The sequence below is a fragment of the Bos grunniens genome, chromosome 22, assembly GCF_055505025.1.
Source record: "Bos grunniens cultivar Pamir isolate PY7600 chromosome 22, Bosgru_T2T1.0, whole genome shotgun sequence".
Lineage (NCBI taxonomy): Eukaryota > Metazoa > Chordata > Mammalia > Artiodactyla > Bovidae > Bos > Bos grunniens.
Genome location: NC_141186.1, coordinates 58,963,666 through 58,981,263, shown reverse-complemented (window position 1 = coordinate 58,981,263; position 17,598 = coordinate 58,963,666). Strand labels below are relative to the sequence as shown.

At 61.0% G+C, this 17,598-nt stretch overlaps 1 protein-coding gene across 1 annotated transcript in view; it reads right to left on the bottom strand.

The window, feature by feature from the left end:
- Positions 1 to 17,598, bottom strand: part of NUP210 (nucleoporin 210) — a 91,383-nt gene that overhangs the window by 3,178 nt on the left and 70,607 nt on the right. The window contains exons 28-37 of the mRNA XM_086368954.1: positions 17,348 to 17,506; positions 14,292 to 14,383; positions 12,416 to 12,590; positions 10,446 to 10,621; positions 8,236 to 8,456; positions 6,923 to 7,059; positions 4,841 to 4,964; positions 3,357 to 3,503; positions 1,629 to 1,879; positions 178 to 394 (exon numbers count right to left, since the gene is read on the bottom strand). Of these exons, the coding sequence (XP_086225080.1) occupies positions 178 to 394; positions 1,629 to 1,879; positions 3,357 to 3,503; positions 4,841 to 4,964; positions 6,923 to 7,059; positions 8,236 to 8,456; positions 10,446 to 10,621; positions 12,416 to 12,590; positions 14,292 to 14,383; positions 17,348 to 17,506 (1,699 nt within the window). The remainder of the gene's footprint in view (positions 1 to 177; positions 395 to 1,628; positions 1,880 to 3,356; positions 3,504 to 4,840; positions 4,965 to 6,922; positions 7,060 to 8,235; positions 8,457 to 10,445; positions 10,622 to 12,415; positions 12,591 to 14,291; positions 14,384 to 17,347; positions 17,507 to 17,598) is intronic.

Genomic DNA, 17,598 nt, shown 5'->3' with positions numbered 1-17,598 from the left:
CGGCTGCCCTGTGAGTGCAGATGGGGGTGAGGGGAGTGAAGCCCGCCTGCCAGTGACTCGGTCACTCGCTCCGGGGGGCACGTGCGTTTCTGCTCCTCCCGACCCCAGATTCCCGGTTCCGCTCCTGGCTGGACCACGCTGGCCGCCCTCCCCCCGGGGCCCTGTGCCGTGACTCACGAGCACCCGGGCCTCGGCGGTCCATTACGAAGGCCACGGTGACTGGGATGGTGACAGCCTGGTCAGTGCTGGGGCTGGAGAAGGTCAGGGTGGTGGACAGAGGGCCCTGGCTGCCGGCCGTGGGGTCGGAGATGCCGACTGTGTAGGTGACGAAGCTCGGCAGCCCCAGAGACTTCTCCTTCACGAAGGCCAGCACAGCCGGGGACCCCGACTTCACCTGGGACAGACATCAGAGCTGAGGATGTGAACGCCGGCTCAGTCATGTCTGACTCTCCGTGACCCCGGGACTGTAGCCTGCCAGGCTCCTCTGTCCATGGGATTCTCCAGGCGAGAATACTGGAGTGGGTTGCCATGCCCTCCTGCAGGGGATCTTCCCGACCTAGGGATCGAACCTGCATCTCTTGCATCTCATGCATTGGCAGGTGGGTTCTTTACCACTGCGCCACCTGGGGAGCCCCAGGGCTGAGGGGTGCACCCCCACTTTTTCCTGACACTCATGGTGCCCTGCTAGCTGGGCATATCCAGCCGACAGGCACGCAACCAACAGAGTCAGAGGAGCACGCTGTCTAGGCCGGGTGTTTTTTAAAAGGACAAATCAGTACCACGGAATTCTAATCAACAGCTCCTTTTAAATAATGCTGCGCTACGTGAGCCATCCCCAAACTCGCTTCCCGAGGGGGCAGCCGGAGCTCTGTCATTGGGCTGTCAGATGCCAGCAGCCCAGCCCAGGGCCCGGCAGGTGCTCCCCCGTCAGCAGCCAATTCATCTCTGCCTCACTCTGCAGCCAAGGCTGCCGCAGCGAGACCAGAGAAGGCCGAGGAGACGCCGGCGAGCCCTGCACACGGCGCCCCGAGCTCCTCCACCCTGCCGGGCCCCGGAACCCCTGTCCTACACCACCCTTCGACACACAGGGTGGCCCAGGCCCAGAGCTGGGGACCTGCTGTCGGCAGGCGTGCAGGATCTGCGACAGGTGAGGGCTCAGCTGCTCGCCCTGCTCTCGGTCACCACGCGTCCTGCCCTGAACTCACTCGTGGACACGTGACGTGCTTACTAGCACGTGCTGCGGAGGAAAGGAGCAGCCACACCCCTCACACAATCATACGAGCCGACAGACAGGCCCAGAAAGACAGAGGCAGGAGGAGAGGGGGCGACAGAGGAGGAGGTAGTTGGATGGCATCACTGACTCAATGGACATGACTTTGAGCAAGCTCTGGGAGACAGTGAAGGACAGGGAAGCCTGGCGTGCTGCGGTCCACGGGGTCACTGAGTCGGATACGACTTAATAACTGAACAACAATAGACAGGGATTCTGCTCTGGGGAAAAAGAGTGGTCAAGATCGTTCAGCTCTGTGCTCATTTCCAGGAGAGGCGGCCCAGGACTTCACGGCTGCAGCTGGTCCTGCCCGCCTCCCCCTCCCAGGGGCCTTGGCTCCCGCCTGCTCAGGGCTCACCTCCAGGTGCTCCAGAACCTCCATGGCGCCAAAGACCTTCACCTCGGAGCTGGTGTAGTGGTTGCTCAGGAGGATTTCGGCCTGGTCGGCGTAAAGCCCCGGGCTGAAGGGCACCTCGGCCCCGACCTGCTCCGCCGGGGAGGGGCTGCCCGGGAGGCTCGCTGTGACCAGCAGCGCCGTCCGCTTCAGGCTGAGGTGCTTCAGCTGCCGCTCCGTCAGTGGGAGCATCGTCACGGAGCACAGGTACCGGCCTGCAGAGACAGGGCCACCGTTCCACCCGGGCCCCTCCCCACCCAGGCCCTGCCGCCGCCCCTTCCCCCTGGAGGCGCCCGGGTAAGGCATGCCGTCCTCCAGGGGCCTCCTGGGAAGGCCCTCTTCAGTGTCCCCGCCCGCCCCGGGCCCCCTTTCTGGGCCCAGAGCTCTCGAGTATCCTGGAATCCTCCGTTCACGGACTCCCCTGGGGCAGGAACGCCAGGTCCATGTGTGAGTCTCGGGGCCCCACCAGGCTGGCTCAGGGCGGGGGTGAGGGGCGGGGGTGATGGGCGGGGGTGAGGGACGGGTGAACCAACACCATGGCCCAGCGCTGGCCCCACGCCCGGCGGGGCTGACCCCTCCACAGCCGGCACCCCAGGTGCTGCAGGAGGTCCCACAGCCGCCTGGCTGGGACTGTTTGGGGTCCACGCCTGGCCCACAGCAGGTGCCTGGGCTGAGTGGCCACTGCTGAGGGGGCCTTGGGAGGCTCGGTGAGCGGGGACCAGGGCGCCTGGGATGGGTCACCCCGTGCTCCTGCCAGCCAGGCGCCTCGAGGCCAGTCCCTTCCTTTCCTCCTCCCCCACTGCCACCAGCTGGGAGCCCCCAGCGAGTCGGCATCCTGGCTGACTCTTTGTCCTTCAAGTCGGGGTAACATTGACCCCGTGTGGGGCCATGCAGGTGAATCCACAGGGCCTGGGACAGCTGAGGGCCTACTCTGTGCTAGACCCGACTCGGTCCTGCACACAGCATGCCCACAGGTGCACCCTGGATCCCAGACGGCAGCCAGAGGGACAGACACGGAGTGGACAGAGGAGGGCCTCGCCTCGGCCTGCAGCCACACTCGCTGGGTGACGCCGGGCCGTGCGTCCTCAGGAAGAGCTGAGCGACGCACTGCACGCCCGGCCACAGAGACTCTCACGACAACACTGACTCGAGCCGGGCGCTGAGCAGGCTCGTCACAGGGACCCTCCTGAGCTGTCGCTTGCTCCCGTGACGGCGGCCCTCCTCTCAGAGCCACCCCATGGGGCCGGCCGCCAACTCCCTGGCTCCGATCAGCAGGTCTGTGGAGCAGCTCCACTCCAGAAACGCCCAGGACTCTAAGAGTGAATAAGGGCCCTGCCTCTGCGGAGCCCCCTGCCAGAGCCTCATCATGCTGGCGGTGCAGGGCACCACCCTTCCTTCCCAGGTCTTGAAGGCAGCAGCCCCCAAGCTCTGAGCTGAGAAGACCAGGAAAGGCCTTGGACCAGGTTTCTCAGCTCAGAAGCACGTCCTCTCCCCGGGTGGAGGCAGCCACTGGGGGAGGAACGCGAACCCTCCCGGAGGTCGCAGTGACCCAGACGCCAGGATGACCACATTCGTCCCCAGGACAGGCTCCTGACAGATACGAGCCCCACAGAGAGACCGCCATCATGAGCCAGACACACCACAGACACACCCAGCGTGCAGGTCATGTCCCCTCCAGACCCACAGGCTCACCCAGGGCGGCGTCAAACTCGGGCTCCGCGGTAAAGACCTCTCGTGCCGGGAAGTCGAAGACGTCCTGCTTGAACTGCAGCTGGCAGCCGAGGAGGGCTTCTGGGCGCAGGGCCGCGATGCCTTCCGCCTGGCCGGGGGAGCACTCGCCTGCACACGGGGGAGCAGTGAGAGGTGCCACACCCAGGCCCCCGGCCCCCGCCTCAGCCCTCGCCTGCAGAGCCCAGCACAGGACGCCAGAGCAGACCACGCGGGGGCCGGCTGCTCTGAGAACCAGACCTGCGCCACAGCCCTCTTGACGACCACAGCTTATGAAGGCTGAGGGAACGGGCCATGTCAGCATTTGCTCAGAGCCTGCATCCAGAGAGCGTCCAGAGGCTGGGCAGCTGGGTCTGCCCCTGGCAGCACGTGTGTGTGTACATGTGCTCAGCCGTGTCTGACTCTCTGCGACCCCGTGGACTGTAGCCCACCAGGCTCCTCTGTCCATGGGGATTCTCCAGGCAAGAACATTGGAGTGGGTTGCCAAGCCCTCCTCCAGGGGACCTTTTGGACCCAGGAATCGAACACTCGACTCCTGAGTTTCCTGCATTGACAGGCGGGTTCTTTACCACTGAGCCACCAGGGGAAATGGACAATTCACCCCTGGACACCGGTTCCCCACTGGCACCCTGAGCACTGTTCCTGCCCACGTGCCTTGGAGTGGGGAGAGGCCGCCACGACGCAGCAAAGCTGCCGCAGATTGATAGCACTGGCGTTTAATTCTACTGGTTAAGTGGTGTTTTGCTGTGTTTTTTTTTTTTTTTTTTTCTTTTAAAAAAAAACCTGTATGGATGCACTTGGGTTTCCCTGGTACTCAGCTGGTAAAGAATCCGCCTGCAATGCAGGAGACCCAGGTTCGATCCCTGGGTCAGGAAGATCCGCTGGAGAAGGGAAAGGCTACCCACTCCAGTATTCTTGCCTGGAGAATCCCATGGACAGAGGAGCCTGGCGGGCTACAGTCCACGGGGTCGCACAGAGTCGGACGCGACGGAGCGACTGAGACAGCACAGCCTGTGGACACACTTACTTCCGGCAGCTGCTGTCCAGGACTGTCGTGGGCAGGGGAAGAGGTTGACTATTCCATGCAGGACTCGAATTACGAAAATCAGAATGAACAGCGAGGCCGGCTAGGCCAGCTTTTCAGGGCTGTGTGGTGGCAGGGGGCGGCTTTCTCTAGTTGGGTGCCTGGGGCTGACATTGCATCAACAAGCCCCAAAACAGGCAGTTTCTCAGCACTGGGCCTTCAGAAACATCTCTCACTGCTTCTGCCTTGGAGGACTCGAATTTCTAAAGAGCTGGAGGGGGCGTTAAATGGGCCAGCCAGGGTTAAATGCCCTCTCAGGAGATGGGGAGGCGAGTCTGAGCAGGAAGGACACAGAATCCAATCTGAAGGGCCCACTCCCCAGCCCGGCAGGGCCCCCCAGGCCTCCTAGCCCCTCACTCCCTACCTCTCAGGTTGGAGCTCCGGTCTCCCACTGTGACCATCACTTTGAAGGCTGAGACCTTCTGGAAGCTGCCCTGGACAGGGCGGGCGTACCGGGCCACAATCCTCTGAGGCAGGCTGACCACGATCTGAGGAGGAAGCCAGGGTGGGTCGTTGAGTGCCCGGGAGCAAGTACCACCCTTTCCACGGTACAGGGGGCAAGGCTGAGGCTCCGTGGCCACGTGATTTGCGTGGATGGGGCAGAGCTGGGCTAGACCCCATGGTGGCTGGACGCCCCCATGGAACCAGCTGCCTCTCCCAGCATGGGGCAGGGTCGATGTCAGGCCTGAAATCACGCGGCCTCTTCTCTGAACGTCAGCTCAGTTAATTAATCTTTCAGCGAAGAGAGAAGGACCTGTTTTACTTCAGTGCCATTCATTCAAGAAGAACCAGCCTGACCAAATGCAGGCTCACACAGGCATTTTGAGGGGTGGTCTCTCCCCGCTCACCCCTCCCATGCAATGCCTACTCCCCCGCCCCGGGGAGAGGCCCCAGACCCAGCTCCACTGCTCCTGCTCCGGGAGGCCCTGTTTGTTCCCACCGCCTCTAGGGCTGCAGACCCCCCACGCCCCCACCCTTCGCCGTCTCCAGCGTTCAGCCCTGGAGCTCCTAACACAGCTGCCCAGCTGCGTGGTCCCCAGCCCCGCTGAGAGGAGCCACAGCCACCTCAAACCCCCATCACCCACCCCCAGCTCCGCCCTTCCTCCCTGCTCCCCTCTTTGCTCCCCTCTCATCGCCCAGGCCAGACTCTGACACTCACTCCCAAGGCTTCCTCCTCCTAAATGGTCACCGAGCTCCGATGACCCTCCCTCCTGAGTGTCTCCAAACCCTTAGTCTGCCCCACCTAGGGGCCCCAGGCCTCACTGCCCCCTCCCTTGGGCTCCTGGACTCGGCCAGGTACCAGGCAATCTTTCCAAACGTACCTCTCATCAACATCACTCTTTGCCTTAAAAAAATTCTCTGATGAATCCCTACTGCATCTGGCCTAAGTTACAACGTCCTTACCCTGAACAGCAGCAGCTCATGTCTGCCCTAAGGGCTTCACACCCGTGAACGACTCATTTATTCCACACAATGTCAGCCCCACTTTGCCAGTAAGAAAACTGAGGCACAGAGAGGTTAAAGGACAACCCGAGGTCACACTGCCTGTCCGTGTCCAGCTGGGATTTGAACCCACACAGCCTGGCCCCAGAGCCCGCACACCTAACCACGCTAGGAGCTACCTGGAATTGAACGCATGTTCTGATGGACAGGGAGGCCTGGCGTGCTGCAGTCCGTGGGGTCACAGAGTCGGACACGACTGAGCGGCTGAACTGAGCTATGATCCGATCGCAACGTCAGCCTCTGCTGCCCCAGAGCTGGCTCTCAAAGCCTGCACACGTTTGCTGGGTGGTGCCCTGCTTTGCCAGCCCCGCCCCTGCCCCCACCGCCCAAGCCTGTCCAGCTGACCCCCGGGGCTTCTCGGGGTGGGGGGCACTGCTCTGTCGGTCACACGGTGCCTCTGTCTGCACTAGCTCGCCCCAGCAGCAGCGCTGAACACGCCTGCTATTAGGTCACACTGCTGGGTTCCACGGAGCACACGCTGCTTGGAGAATGAGACAGACGAGTGGAAAGCAGCCAGACTCCGCTCATTGATTCATTCTCGGCTGGAGATAGACAGGAGAGAGAGCGGTCTTGTTCGCCTCCACAAAGACTCCAAAGGTGACTCGCTGGGGGAGGCTGGCTTTGCCGGTGATGCCAAATCGCTGCACAGGGCCGCCCACGGCCGCCACGCCCGGGGGGACGCCCACGCGGACAGTCCTGCCCACGGGGCTCCGTCGAGGTGGCGTGGGCGCGGGGATGCCTCCAAGAGGCTGCCTCTGTCCTCCCACCGCTGTGGACGGGGGTGCCAGCAGCCTGTGAGGAGGGGCCGGCCCCCCACCAGGCTCATGACCCCCAGCCAATTGCCTCGCGAGGCGCTGGAGCTTCTTACATGAAGAAGAGAAGCAGTCAGCAGGGAAGATGAGCTCTCCACCCCCCGGGAGTCAAATGTGTGCCCAAGGCCCACCTCCTTGTAGGTCCTCAGGTGCCCGGAGACTTCATAGTAGACAGTCACGGAGCCTGGCTGCCAGGCCACGGCCACGCCTGTCTTGGGGTCGACGTGGAGGATGCTGCTGGCTGACGAGCTCCAGGTCCCGGGGACTCCTGGGAGGGGAAACTGCACGTGACCTCTTTCCCACACCTCACACTCCAGTCGTTCCCGTTGCGTCTGTCTCACCGGGCAGCGTCCCCGCTGCCCCAAGCCTGCCCCCACCCCCCCAGCTCCTGGCCACGCCACCTGCTCCCCGAGTGCCACCCCGCAGGAGCATGCCACCTGCTCCTGCCCAGTGCCTCCCCGCCGGGAACCTCACGGTCATTTCCCATTCTGGGATGACCCAGGCACTGGTCCTCCAGGGCTGGCCCTCTGCGTGCCATCCCCCAGCATCGCCCCCGCCCAGCCACCCTGCTACGCAATCCTTTTTACACAAACAGAGCAGGTGGCAGACTCTGAGCTGTCACTAGACCGCGGTCCTTAGTGAAAAGCCAACCTCGTTACATAATAAACACGATGAGAACATTCAACAACCACCTTCTATTTGCGGCAAATAATATTTGCTTTTCCTTAAAGGCAGTGTGTAACTTCGTTTTAAAATGAGTTTGTTGTTATCGTTGTGGCTCAGACGGTAAAGCATCTGCCTACAATGCAGGAGACCTGGGTTCAATCCCTGGGTCGGGAAGATGCCCTGGAGAAGGAAATGGCAATCCACTCCAGTACCATTGCCTGGAAAATCCCATGGACAGAGGAGCCTGGTAGGCTACAGTCCATGGGGTTGCAAAGAGTCAGACACGACTGAGCGACTTCACTTTCATTGACTCTTTTGCAACCCCCTGGCCCATAGCCCGCCAGGCTCCTCTGTCCATGGGAGTCTCCAGGCAAGAACACTGGAGTGGGTGGCCATGCCCTCCTCCAGGGGATCTTCCCGACTCAGGGATGGAACCCAAGTCTCCTGCATTGCAGGCGAATTCTTTACCATCTGAGCCACCAGGTCCCTGTAAAGGGCCAGACGGTAATATCTGGGGTTGGACATGTCTGTCTCTGACGCTGCCACTCAGCACACAGATGAAAACGGCTGCTGACACGGGGAGCTGGAGTGCAGCCGAGCACCACTTACAGCCCAGTGCAGGGAGAGGCCGTGGGCTGGCTCCGATCGGGACAGCAGTTTTCTGACGCCTGCTCCAAAACCTCACCAAGCTCCACATGCACACCGGCCCCAGGGGGCAGAGCAGCCCTTCCCGCCTCCCAACCCAAGACACGCGTCCCTCGGCTGGAACCCCTTGTACCTTCTGGGCTGACGAGGGCCGTGGCCAGACAGAGTACATCCCCCACCACCACCGCCCCGGACAGGTCGGGGGAGATGGCCTGCAGGACGGGCAGCGGGACGAAGTCGGAGAGGCCGCCGTGCGCCGCATCCCACGCCCTGAGCAGCGTCAGGCCCACGCTGACCGTGCGGATCACGCAGGTGTTGTTGGCGACGCCCTTTCCAATCTGCACGAACTCGTCCCTGCAGCACGGGAGACGTGGCTCTAAGTCTCGGGAGCGGCCCCAGCTCCCAAGGAGGGTCTGGCACAGGTTCCCGGCTGGGCCCCGCGCCTGCCCACTGCGCCCTGATGCCGCCTGGCTCAGGTTCACGGAGCAGCTGTTCTAGGTGAGGGGCCTCGGGCCATACCAACCAGACTCCCCCACCACCCACGGCCCAGACAGGACGCCCAGCTTCAGCACCCCCACGTCCCACGGGGAGGCCGAGGCCCAGAGCAGGTGATGAGGCTGTGCTCCCAGCCCGCCCAAGCAGGGAGCCAGGATACTCTGGGGCCACGGGCAGCCCTCAAACAAGTAACTGGGACAAGGCATGGCCCCTGCCCACCTGCTTTCTCATCTGCTGAGTGGGGCTGACCATGTACCCATTTCACAGGCTTGACGTGAGCAGCAAACCCGGTCAGCAGCTGGAAAGAGCTAAGGTCAGCGCCAGGCGTGTGGGTACACGCGGGCACTCGGGAACGACAGCCCCTGCGGGCTGGGAGGGACGGCTGGGCTGAGCAAGCGGAGGGTCAGGGCCCCAGCTCCATGGCCTCCCTCCCCACGCCCCCGCCTCCCGAGCCCTGAGCGCTCTCTTGGAGACGGATGCGCCAGCCACGGAAGGGCCCATGTGACTTCCACAGGGGAGTTGGGGGGCTGGACGAGGGGCGGCCTGTGCCCCAGACCTGCAGATGCCCTGCTGTGTGCACGGAGCACCCCACAGTCCAAAGGCCCTCGTGACCACAGCCTCAGCTGGTGGCCCCGAGGACGAGGCCACTTTCCCACACGACAGGTGTAGATATGGCAGCCTGGAGGGGTGACCCATCCATCCAGGCTCACAGGCCCCAGAGAGGGCAGAGCCAGGCTTGACTCAGGCCCAACTCCAGACCCTGCTCTCCCATTGCCTGGGCCCAGGTGTGCTCAGCGCAGGGCACACATCTGCTCCAGGGCCCGCGGGAAGCCCAGGCTGAAGTGGTCACCAGCCCCTGGTATTGACCTGCTGTGCCCGGAGAGGACACGCTGGAGCCTTGCTGCCTCCTTCCGGGTCTGAGGCTCCTCTCAGCTCCTCCTGGCTTGGCCTACATCCCCTGGGATGGTGGTCCTCAGCCTTGACAATCACCTGAAGGCCTTGTTACACCCAAGTGTCCTGAGAACGTGCATTAAGGGTTCCCGGGCAACGGCGATGCTGCCGTGTGGGGACCACACTTTGAGAACTGCTGCTCCAGTGCACTCACAGGTGGGCAGGTCTAGCCTGGGGCCACAGCTCTCTTTCCTGGAGACCACTCCCCTCCCCCTCATATTTGGCCTGAGGCTGCAGTTTTATTCTGGAAGTGTCAGCCGAAAAGAACTGTCCTTGCAGCGCAAATGGAACCTGGTATTCAAACCCTGCTCTCTGGCTGTGTGGCCTGAGACACGTGGCCTGACCTCTCTGGGCCTCTACAAATGGGCAGCAGTGAGGAGTCAGCAAGACGGCACGTAGGCAGGCCTGCACACAGCAGAGGCCAGTGACCATCGGACCCCGTCCTGGCCGACCCGAGCGTTGGAAGGCATGCGCCTTCTCCGATCGGCTTTTGCAGAGGGAGCAGCGAGTGCTGCGCGTCCACTGACTGCAGGGCCAGGGCTGTCTGCATCTCCCCTGCAGCCCAGCTCCCACAAAGGCTTAGCAAAAACCTCCAGCCACAAGCCCCAACCTCTGGGCTCCGCTTCCTGGGCATTAGGGGACGTCCCTGCCGAATGACTGTGTCTCATAATAAAGACTCTCGGTAACGGCCCCTCATGCCCGCTGCCTGGCCGAGCCTGGTGCTTCTCCTGGGGTCTGAGAGTGGGGTGAACGCCCTGCTCTTGGGAACCATGAGTGACGAACTCATCCTTCAGCAGCACTGGCTTCTCTGCGTGGTCATCAGTCACTGTGTGAGTCAGATCTGGATCTGATGGAGACGTGACTCCACGTGGGGAATGCGGGGGGCCAACCGCCTACCTGTTGGTTGCAAAGTTGAGGACGGAGTTGTGAGCGTGGAAGACGTCTCCGGAGTTGTCGTGGAAGTGGACAGTGAAGGTCACAGTCACGCCCAGGGGCAGGGCCACCAGGGCCTCCTTGTTCCGAGTGTGCAGGGCAGGGCTCATGGAGATCCTCAGGTAGGAAACAGGGGACACCTGGGGACAGCAAGCAGCCGCGGTGACAACTGTACCAGGGGTGCCCCCAAGAGTCCCCCAGGACGGGTGCCCACTCCAGCTGCTCCCCAGCGCATGACGCCTGGGGGCGAGACCGACTTGGGGTCTTGGAGAGACTGGCCCAGCCCAGATGCTGGCCCTCCTCCTCCCTGCGGTGGCTGGCCTCATTCCGAGGAAATCTAACCCACAAGAGTCAGAGTCCACGACTGTGAAAAATTAGATCATTATTCATGTTGCAAAAACATCCCCTGGGCTTTGAATGCTGGGCTGCGTCGGAGGACCTGGCTCTCCAGGCATTTAAAGCAGAAACAATGTCCGCTCGGACGGCGGTGGTATCTGGGGTTCACTGCATGCTGCCGAGGTGCCTGGAGGTGCTCCAGGGAAAGGGGGGATGGGAAAGGAAGGGACGACAGCTTTCGGGAGCCTGGGAACCCAAGGTCCTTAGAGAGCCACCTTGGTTCTCTGTCTCCAGTAAAATTCATCGTGGCCAAAACGCCAGCCCCTCAAAGACCCCACTTCCAGGGATGGGCACACAGCTGGCACTCAGTACCATCTGGTGACCCGAGACGCGTCCTCAGTCACTTTCGGTCACTTGGAAACTAGGGTTGGGGTTCCCTGCTAGACGCCCATCTTGAAACAAAAAGATACTAATAAGGAAAGACACCCAGGACCCAAGCAGAGCCTAAATATTAATATTCAAGAGGTCATGTATTTGCTCTGTCAGCGAGGATTACACTGTGGTTGTGATGAGATGTGCAAAGAAAATTCTGTTCAGGATAAACCACGGGACCCGATCCAGGGGCCTCCCAAGGAGAACATCCCGTCTTCAGGAGCAGAGAGGCAGGGGACATACGGGCATGCTGGGCATGGTGGCAGGGGTGGGGGGACCAGGGGGCACCAACCCGGGGCAGGCCGACATGGGCTGGAGCCCAGAGCCTGACTCCCAGCCCCTGGCGGCCTTGGCGACTCGACTGCCTCGCCTGTGAGATGGGCCCCCTCACCCTCCAGGTGCTGTCTGTAACCGAGTGCTTTCTGGGCCAGGACAGCACATGCTGAGTTCATTGCGCTTAGGTGTCTGCTGATCCAGGCACTGATGGCCAGTCAGGACACTGGGGTGCCAGTCCTGCAAACCTCATACGGCTCTGGGCCACAGTTATTCATCTATGAAATGAGTTCATTGATATCAATCATGTCCAAGGATCTCTGCTCTGATACCCAGGAGATGCTTCAGCTTTTCACCTATTACTGCTGTTCAGTCACTCAGTCGTGTCCAAATCTCTGCAACCCCGTGGACTGCAGCATGTTAGGCTTCTGTGTCCTTCACCATCTCCCAGAGTTTGCTCAAACTCATGTCCATTGAGTCGGTGATGCCATCCAACCACCTCATCCTCTGTCGTCCCCTTCTCCTTGTGCCTTCAATCTTTCCCAGCATCAGGGTCTTTTCCAATGAGTCAGCTCTTTGCATCAGGTGGCCAAAGTATTGGAGCTTCAGCTTCAGCATCAGTCCTTCCAATGAATATTCAGGACTGATTTCCTTTAGGATGGACTGGTTGGATCTCCTTGCAGTCCAAGGGACTCTCAAGAGTCTTCTCCAACAGCACAGTTCAAAAAAATCAGTTCTTTGGTGCTCAGCCTTCTTTATAGTCTCACCTAGGACCTTTAATAGTTTCTTACAATTTCTTGGCTAGAAGGTGAGTATCTTTACTCGCACACCTGCGAGGGGAAAACAGTACTGCTATTCTTATTATTCCAAAAAGGAGGCAGACAAGATCCTACCTTGACAGCAACAATGATGGTCTGGTTGGCCCCGAAAGCTTCTTGGGCAGTCACTTCGACCATGGACGTGCCGATCACGGACCCCGACGCCAGGAAGCCCTTCTCGTCAACATGCACGACGGGAACCTTCTCTGGCCCGTCCAGGACACGGTAGCTCAAAGAGGCAGCGCCATCCCTTGGGAAAACGAAACACACCCATGCTCGCAGACAACAGCGGCAAGATGGCTGCTGCTCAAGGAGAGAAAGCAACACAATCCTGGCCTCACGACGCACCAGGCCGCCATGCACAGCCTGTTGCAGCTCACTGGCCACCGATGGGAAACCTCATTTGGAAAACCAAGGGTTCCCAGTAGGGCAGCACCTTCCACAGCCAGTCGGCAGGAAGCATGTGAGAGCTGAGGGTCTCATGAGCCACACAGATGCTTGCAGTCAAAAGATCCTTCCATTTTAAGGCTTCCCTGGTGGCTCAGTAGATAAAAATCTCCCTGCCAGTGCAGGGGACACGGGTTCTAGGCTGGTCCGGGAAGATTCCACGTGCCACGGACCAGCTAAGCTTGCACACCATGACTACCGAGCTCGCGCTCTACAGCCTGTGAGCCGCGACTACCGAAGCCTAGAGCCTGTGCTCTGCAACGAGGGAGGCCACCGACATGGGAAGCCCGCGGGCTCGGAGCCGGATGGAGCCCAGAGGCAGTCCCAACGGCCCACCAGCAACTGTGCATCTTCAGACACACAAGTCCCCTCTCCCAGCCTCGGCTTGCTCAGCTGTGAAACGGGAGCGACGGCCTGGCCCCGTCCCACTTCCGCCAATAACTGGATAAAAACAGGCCGTTGCTGTAATAAGAATGTGGTTCGGAAAACTACTGATAACGTGTACCAGAGAGGAGACAAATGACGCAGTCTCTTTTGCTCTTTTACATATTCATGATGTTACAAAGAGAGGAAGGAAAGAAGAGCTCCCAGGCCCGCCCTCCAGTCACCCTCTGCGCCGCAGCCCCACAAATCCTCCGCAGATGACTCCTTAAGCAAATGTCACCGCTTCTGCCTCAAATTCCTGCCCCCTCCATCAACGCCCTCCTCTTAACCTGCAGGACTCCTGCGCATCCTGTGAGACCCGACTCCTGCATGTCCACGGGGGCCGTGCCTCCCCAGAATCCTGGCACGGAGGCCCTCCTTTGGGCTGCGGCTTCATTCTATTACAAGCCTTCCCACACGACACTCCCCTCTCCCCCACCAGACTCCTCCAGGGCACCGCTGTCATCCGACTGGGATCCAGAGTCCAGCTCAGAGCCGGGCGCTGACACTTTTGGCTGTGTGCCCACCGTATGTGGATGTGTGTGTGTCTGTGTGTGTGTTTCTCCAACGTCCTTGCAATTCCCGACTTTGCAACTGCAGTTCACACACAAAGCACTACCGTGGAACACAAGGCAGGAGTCTGGTGTGCCTGCTGGCTTCAGAACTCGCTTCTCAGCCTTCACAGGCGTCTCAGCAACCCAGGAGGGCCCGAGATCTGCATTTTTCACATGCCCCCTCCCCCCAGCTGATGTCCCAATTCCCAGACTACACTGAGTGGCAAGTCTTAAAGACACGGGGCATTTGAGAGACTGAACCCCTCCAAGCTGGCACTTTCCTGCCTTTGAAGAACTGGATTTGTGCAGAAAGCATGAGACGGTCTGGGCCGTGGGGAGGAGGAGAAGGGCCCAAGGGGAGATGCTGCAGACAAGCACGGGCCATCTCCGCGGCCGGGAGGAGGAGGAGGACGGCAGGGAGGTGCGGCTGGCCCTTGGCACTCACAGCTCCTGCCGACATTGACAAATGAGCCGTCGGACGTGAGCGCAGCCTCGCGACCCACATGGAGCCACGCCGAGTCACGTACCTGTTTGTCTGAAGCTTGATGAATGAGTTCGGTGACATGAGCACGTGTTCCGCTTCTACTTCAGGGCTCAGCAGCCGCAGCTTTTCAAACACCTGGGGGAGAGGGCGATTTCTGCTCTCCCTTGATCCCCGGAACCACGTGCAGGGTTGGCGTGCCTCTCGTGGGTCGAGAGACCCGGGTGCCACGCTGCTAGGAGCTCGGGTGCGGCGGCGAGCGCTGAGGGCATGCTGGGCAGGAGCAGCAGGTGCGCTGGGGAGGCCCCCGGGGCTCTTCGTGGGGCGAGGGCTGTGATCCCCCAAGCTCTCAGGGTGTGAGTGTAAAAGGCACACTCAGCGATGGGGTCTAGGGTCCTGCTTGGTGACACTGCCAGGCTGGGGAGGCTCTGCCTGAATTCTCCTTCCCCCAGCCAGACATGCTCTCCACGTCGGCCCCTCCCACAACGACCCCCCAGGCACCCCCCTCAGCCCCACCTCACACCCTCTCTGCCTATCAGGCTCCTGCTGAATCTCACAGAACCGGGACAGGGTGCCTGGTGACCTCCGGCCAGTGGCTGATACAGCTGACAATGTCGGGGGGATCTGACCCTGCCCCTCCCTGGCAGCCCCCAGCCCATGAGGCAGCCCTCCCCCAGGGACTCCAGACCGCTCTCTGCACGCAGCCCACTGTGCCCTCACCCTTCCAAGGCCCTCTCTCTGAGGACTCTCGGGCTGCTGGCACCCCTGACACCGAGCCTGGGTGCTGAGCACACCCTGGGGCTCCCCGCTGGCTTCTGATACGATCAGGCCAGCTGGACGCTCCGAGGGCCTGTGTCTAAAACCGAACGGGTGATTTCTGAAGAGGAAACTGGCCTACGTCCCCTCCCTCCCATCAGCTGCTCTGACCACACACTCAGGTGCGGCTTCCTCATCAGTAAAAAGGGTCCTGAGGGAAGCATCCTTGGCGCGCTCACCTCCCAGAGCTGGGGACGTGCAGGACACTACGGAGGGGCAGGGCTCCCTACACGGGGCATGGTCTTGGGGGCTGGACCGGGTTCCAGAGCCAGGTGAGCCCATCCGCTGGGTCGACGGCTCCCAGAGCGAAGCTGCCTCACTGGCTGTGCATCACACAGGAAACACACGCCCAGACAGGCCCCTCCCACTGCTCCGGGCAGGTGACCCCTGAGGTCCCCCCGACACAGCGCTGAAGGCACAACGGGGCCTTCCTCTCCTGCCCCGTGACCTGCCGAGGAGCGTCAGTGCCAGCAGCACGGGGCACGGCCCGGGGTCAGGGCGACGAGGGGACCTGGGGGCTGTGACCTGGGGGCTCAGCTCTATCAGTGAGAGGCTGTCTCATCTCCTGCCGGTTTGGCCGGTGGCATCACCCAATGTCTCCAGGACGAGCCGCACACTGGGCTTTTAGACAAAATCTTCCTATTTTTCAACATTGGCAGCAAATAAAAGACTGTTTCGAAGTACTGAGTGAGCCAAATAAAACACCTCTGTGGGCTGGATCCAGCGTCTCTGAGTTTCCGATGCACTTGAAAGTTACCTGCTGTCAGCCAGGGAAACCGAGGCGCAGAGCTGCTAAATGACCCGACTGAGGCAACAGAATTCGGAAGATGCAAAGCCCTGTCTCTAATTCCAGGACAGGGTCAGAGCTCGCTTCACTTTGTCTTCAGCTGGGAAGAACATCTGCTTCTGTGTGTGTGTGTGTGTGTGTGTGAGTCTCTGTGTGTGTGTGTATGTATGTGTGTTTCTGTGTGTATTTGTGTGTGTCTGTGTGTGTATATGCGTCTCTGTGTGTGAGTCTGTGTGTGTGTGCGTGTCTCTATGTGTGTCTGTGTGTGTGTGTGTGTGTGTCTGTGCGTGTATGTATCTGTATCTGTGTGTGTGTGTGTGTGTGTGTGTGAGTCTGTGTACGCACATGCAGGCAGGAGTCGGGGGCGGGGGCCGGGCAGATAGGCATTTCTCTCTGAAATGTGCTCCTTCACCCTGCCTGGGGTATGTGCCTGACCTAGAATTGGCTTGTTTCCTCTTGAAGAGGGGGTTTGAAACTGTGTCTTTCCTCATGATATCTAGGAGTCACTTTCAGTCTTTCTCTGCAATTTAGGGGGACCCAGATATTACATTTAAGGGCTTCCTGGATGACTCAAGTGATAAAGAATCTGCCTGTGATGCAGGAGACCTGGGTTCGATCCCTGGGTCAGGAAGATTTCGTGAAGGAGGAAATGGCAACCCATTCCAGTGTTCTTGTCCGGAGAAGTCCATGGACAGAGGAGCCTGGCGGGCTACGGCCCATGGCATTGCAAAGAGTCAGACACGACTGAGCACATACGCACGAGGTCAGGACATTACTGAGTCTCACATCAGCAGAAGAGGGTCCCTCAGGCTAAATGTGCTCAGGCCAGTGGGGCTGGAGAGAGCCGTGGGCCAGGCCCTGGGTGGACAGGTCCACCCTGCCGCTGCCCCCTCGAGGGGCTCTGAGCAGGCTGGCTGCCCCCGTCCTGAGGCTCGGGTCCCATCTATGAACAATGGGGTCACACCCTGTCTCCTGGGGCACAGCTCTTGAGGCCTCCTGGGACCCTCCACTGCCTGCTCCCTGTGACCCCCCTGCCCTGGGGGTGTTTGCCTCCGTCTCGTCCTCCACGAGCGCTTGTGAAATATAGGCAATTAGATGCGTGCCCGGCCCAGATTTTCCAGCCTCTTCCCCCCAGAAGGCACCTGACTCCCAGCTCAGAGTCAGCTCCTGCTCTGGAAGTGCATCGAGCTACTGTAGACCTCCAGGCCTCTGCATGCATGGGCCAAGTCCCCCACCTGCCCCCGCCAGGCCCTCCCAGCCCCAAACGCCTCCCCTCGACGAAGCCCAGGGTCACCCCAGCCCTGGACTCCCACAGCACCTTGGAGCCCCAGCTCAGGCCCTGCCAGCCTCACCACAGCTCCCCGCAGGCCGAGCACCCCCCAGGGCTGGTCCCCAGCCCCCAGCACCCTCCACGTGTCCCTACAAGCCCTGGGGGAGCAGTGCTCTGGGCTGGCCAGCACTCCCCCGCTGACAGCAACTCCTGTCTGCCCAACCCTCACCTGGATCTGGATCTCATCAGAGAGCTCTTTGGCGAGGCCCAGCAGCTGCCCGGCAGTGGGGTCCAGGGCCTTGACCACCACCCTCAGCCCGGTGCGGCCCTTTGCCCGGCCGAGCACGTTCATGGCAAAGTTGTACTGCGACGGCAGCCGGAGCGACGCCTGCGACAGACAGAACCGAACGTCCCGAGGGGGCCCCGGGCCCAGCTCCCACACAGGGCAGGCACCCCAGATCCCGAGCCACCCGCCCCTGT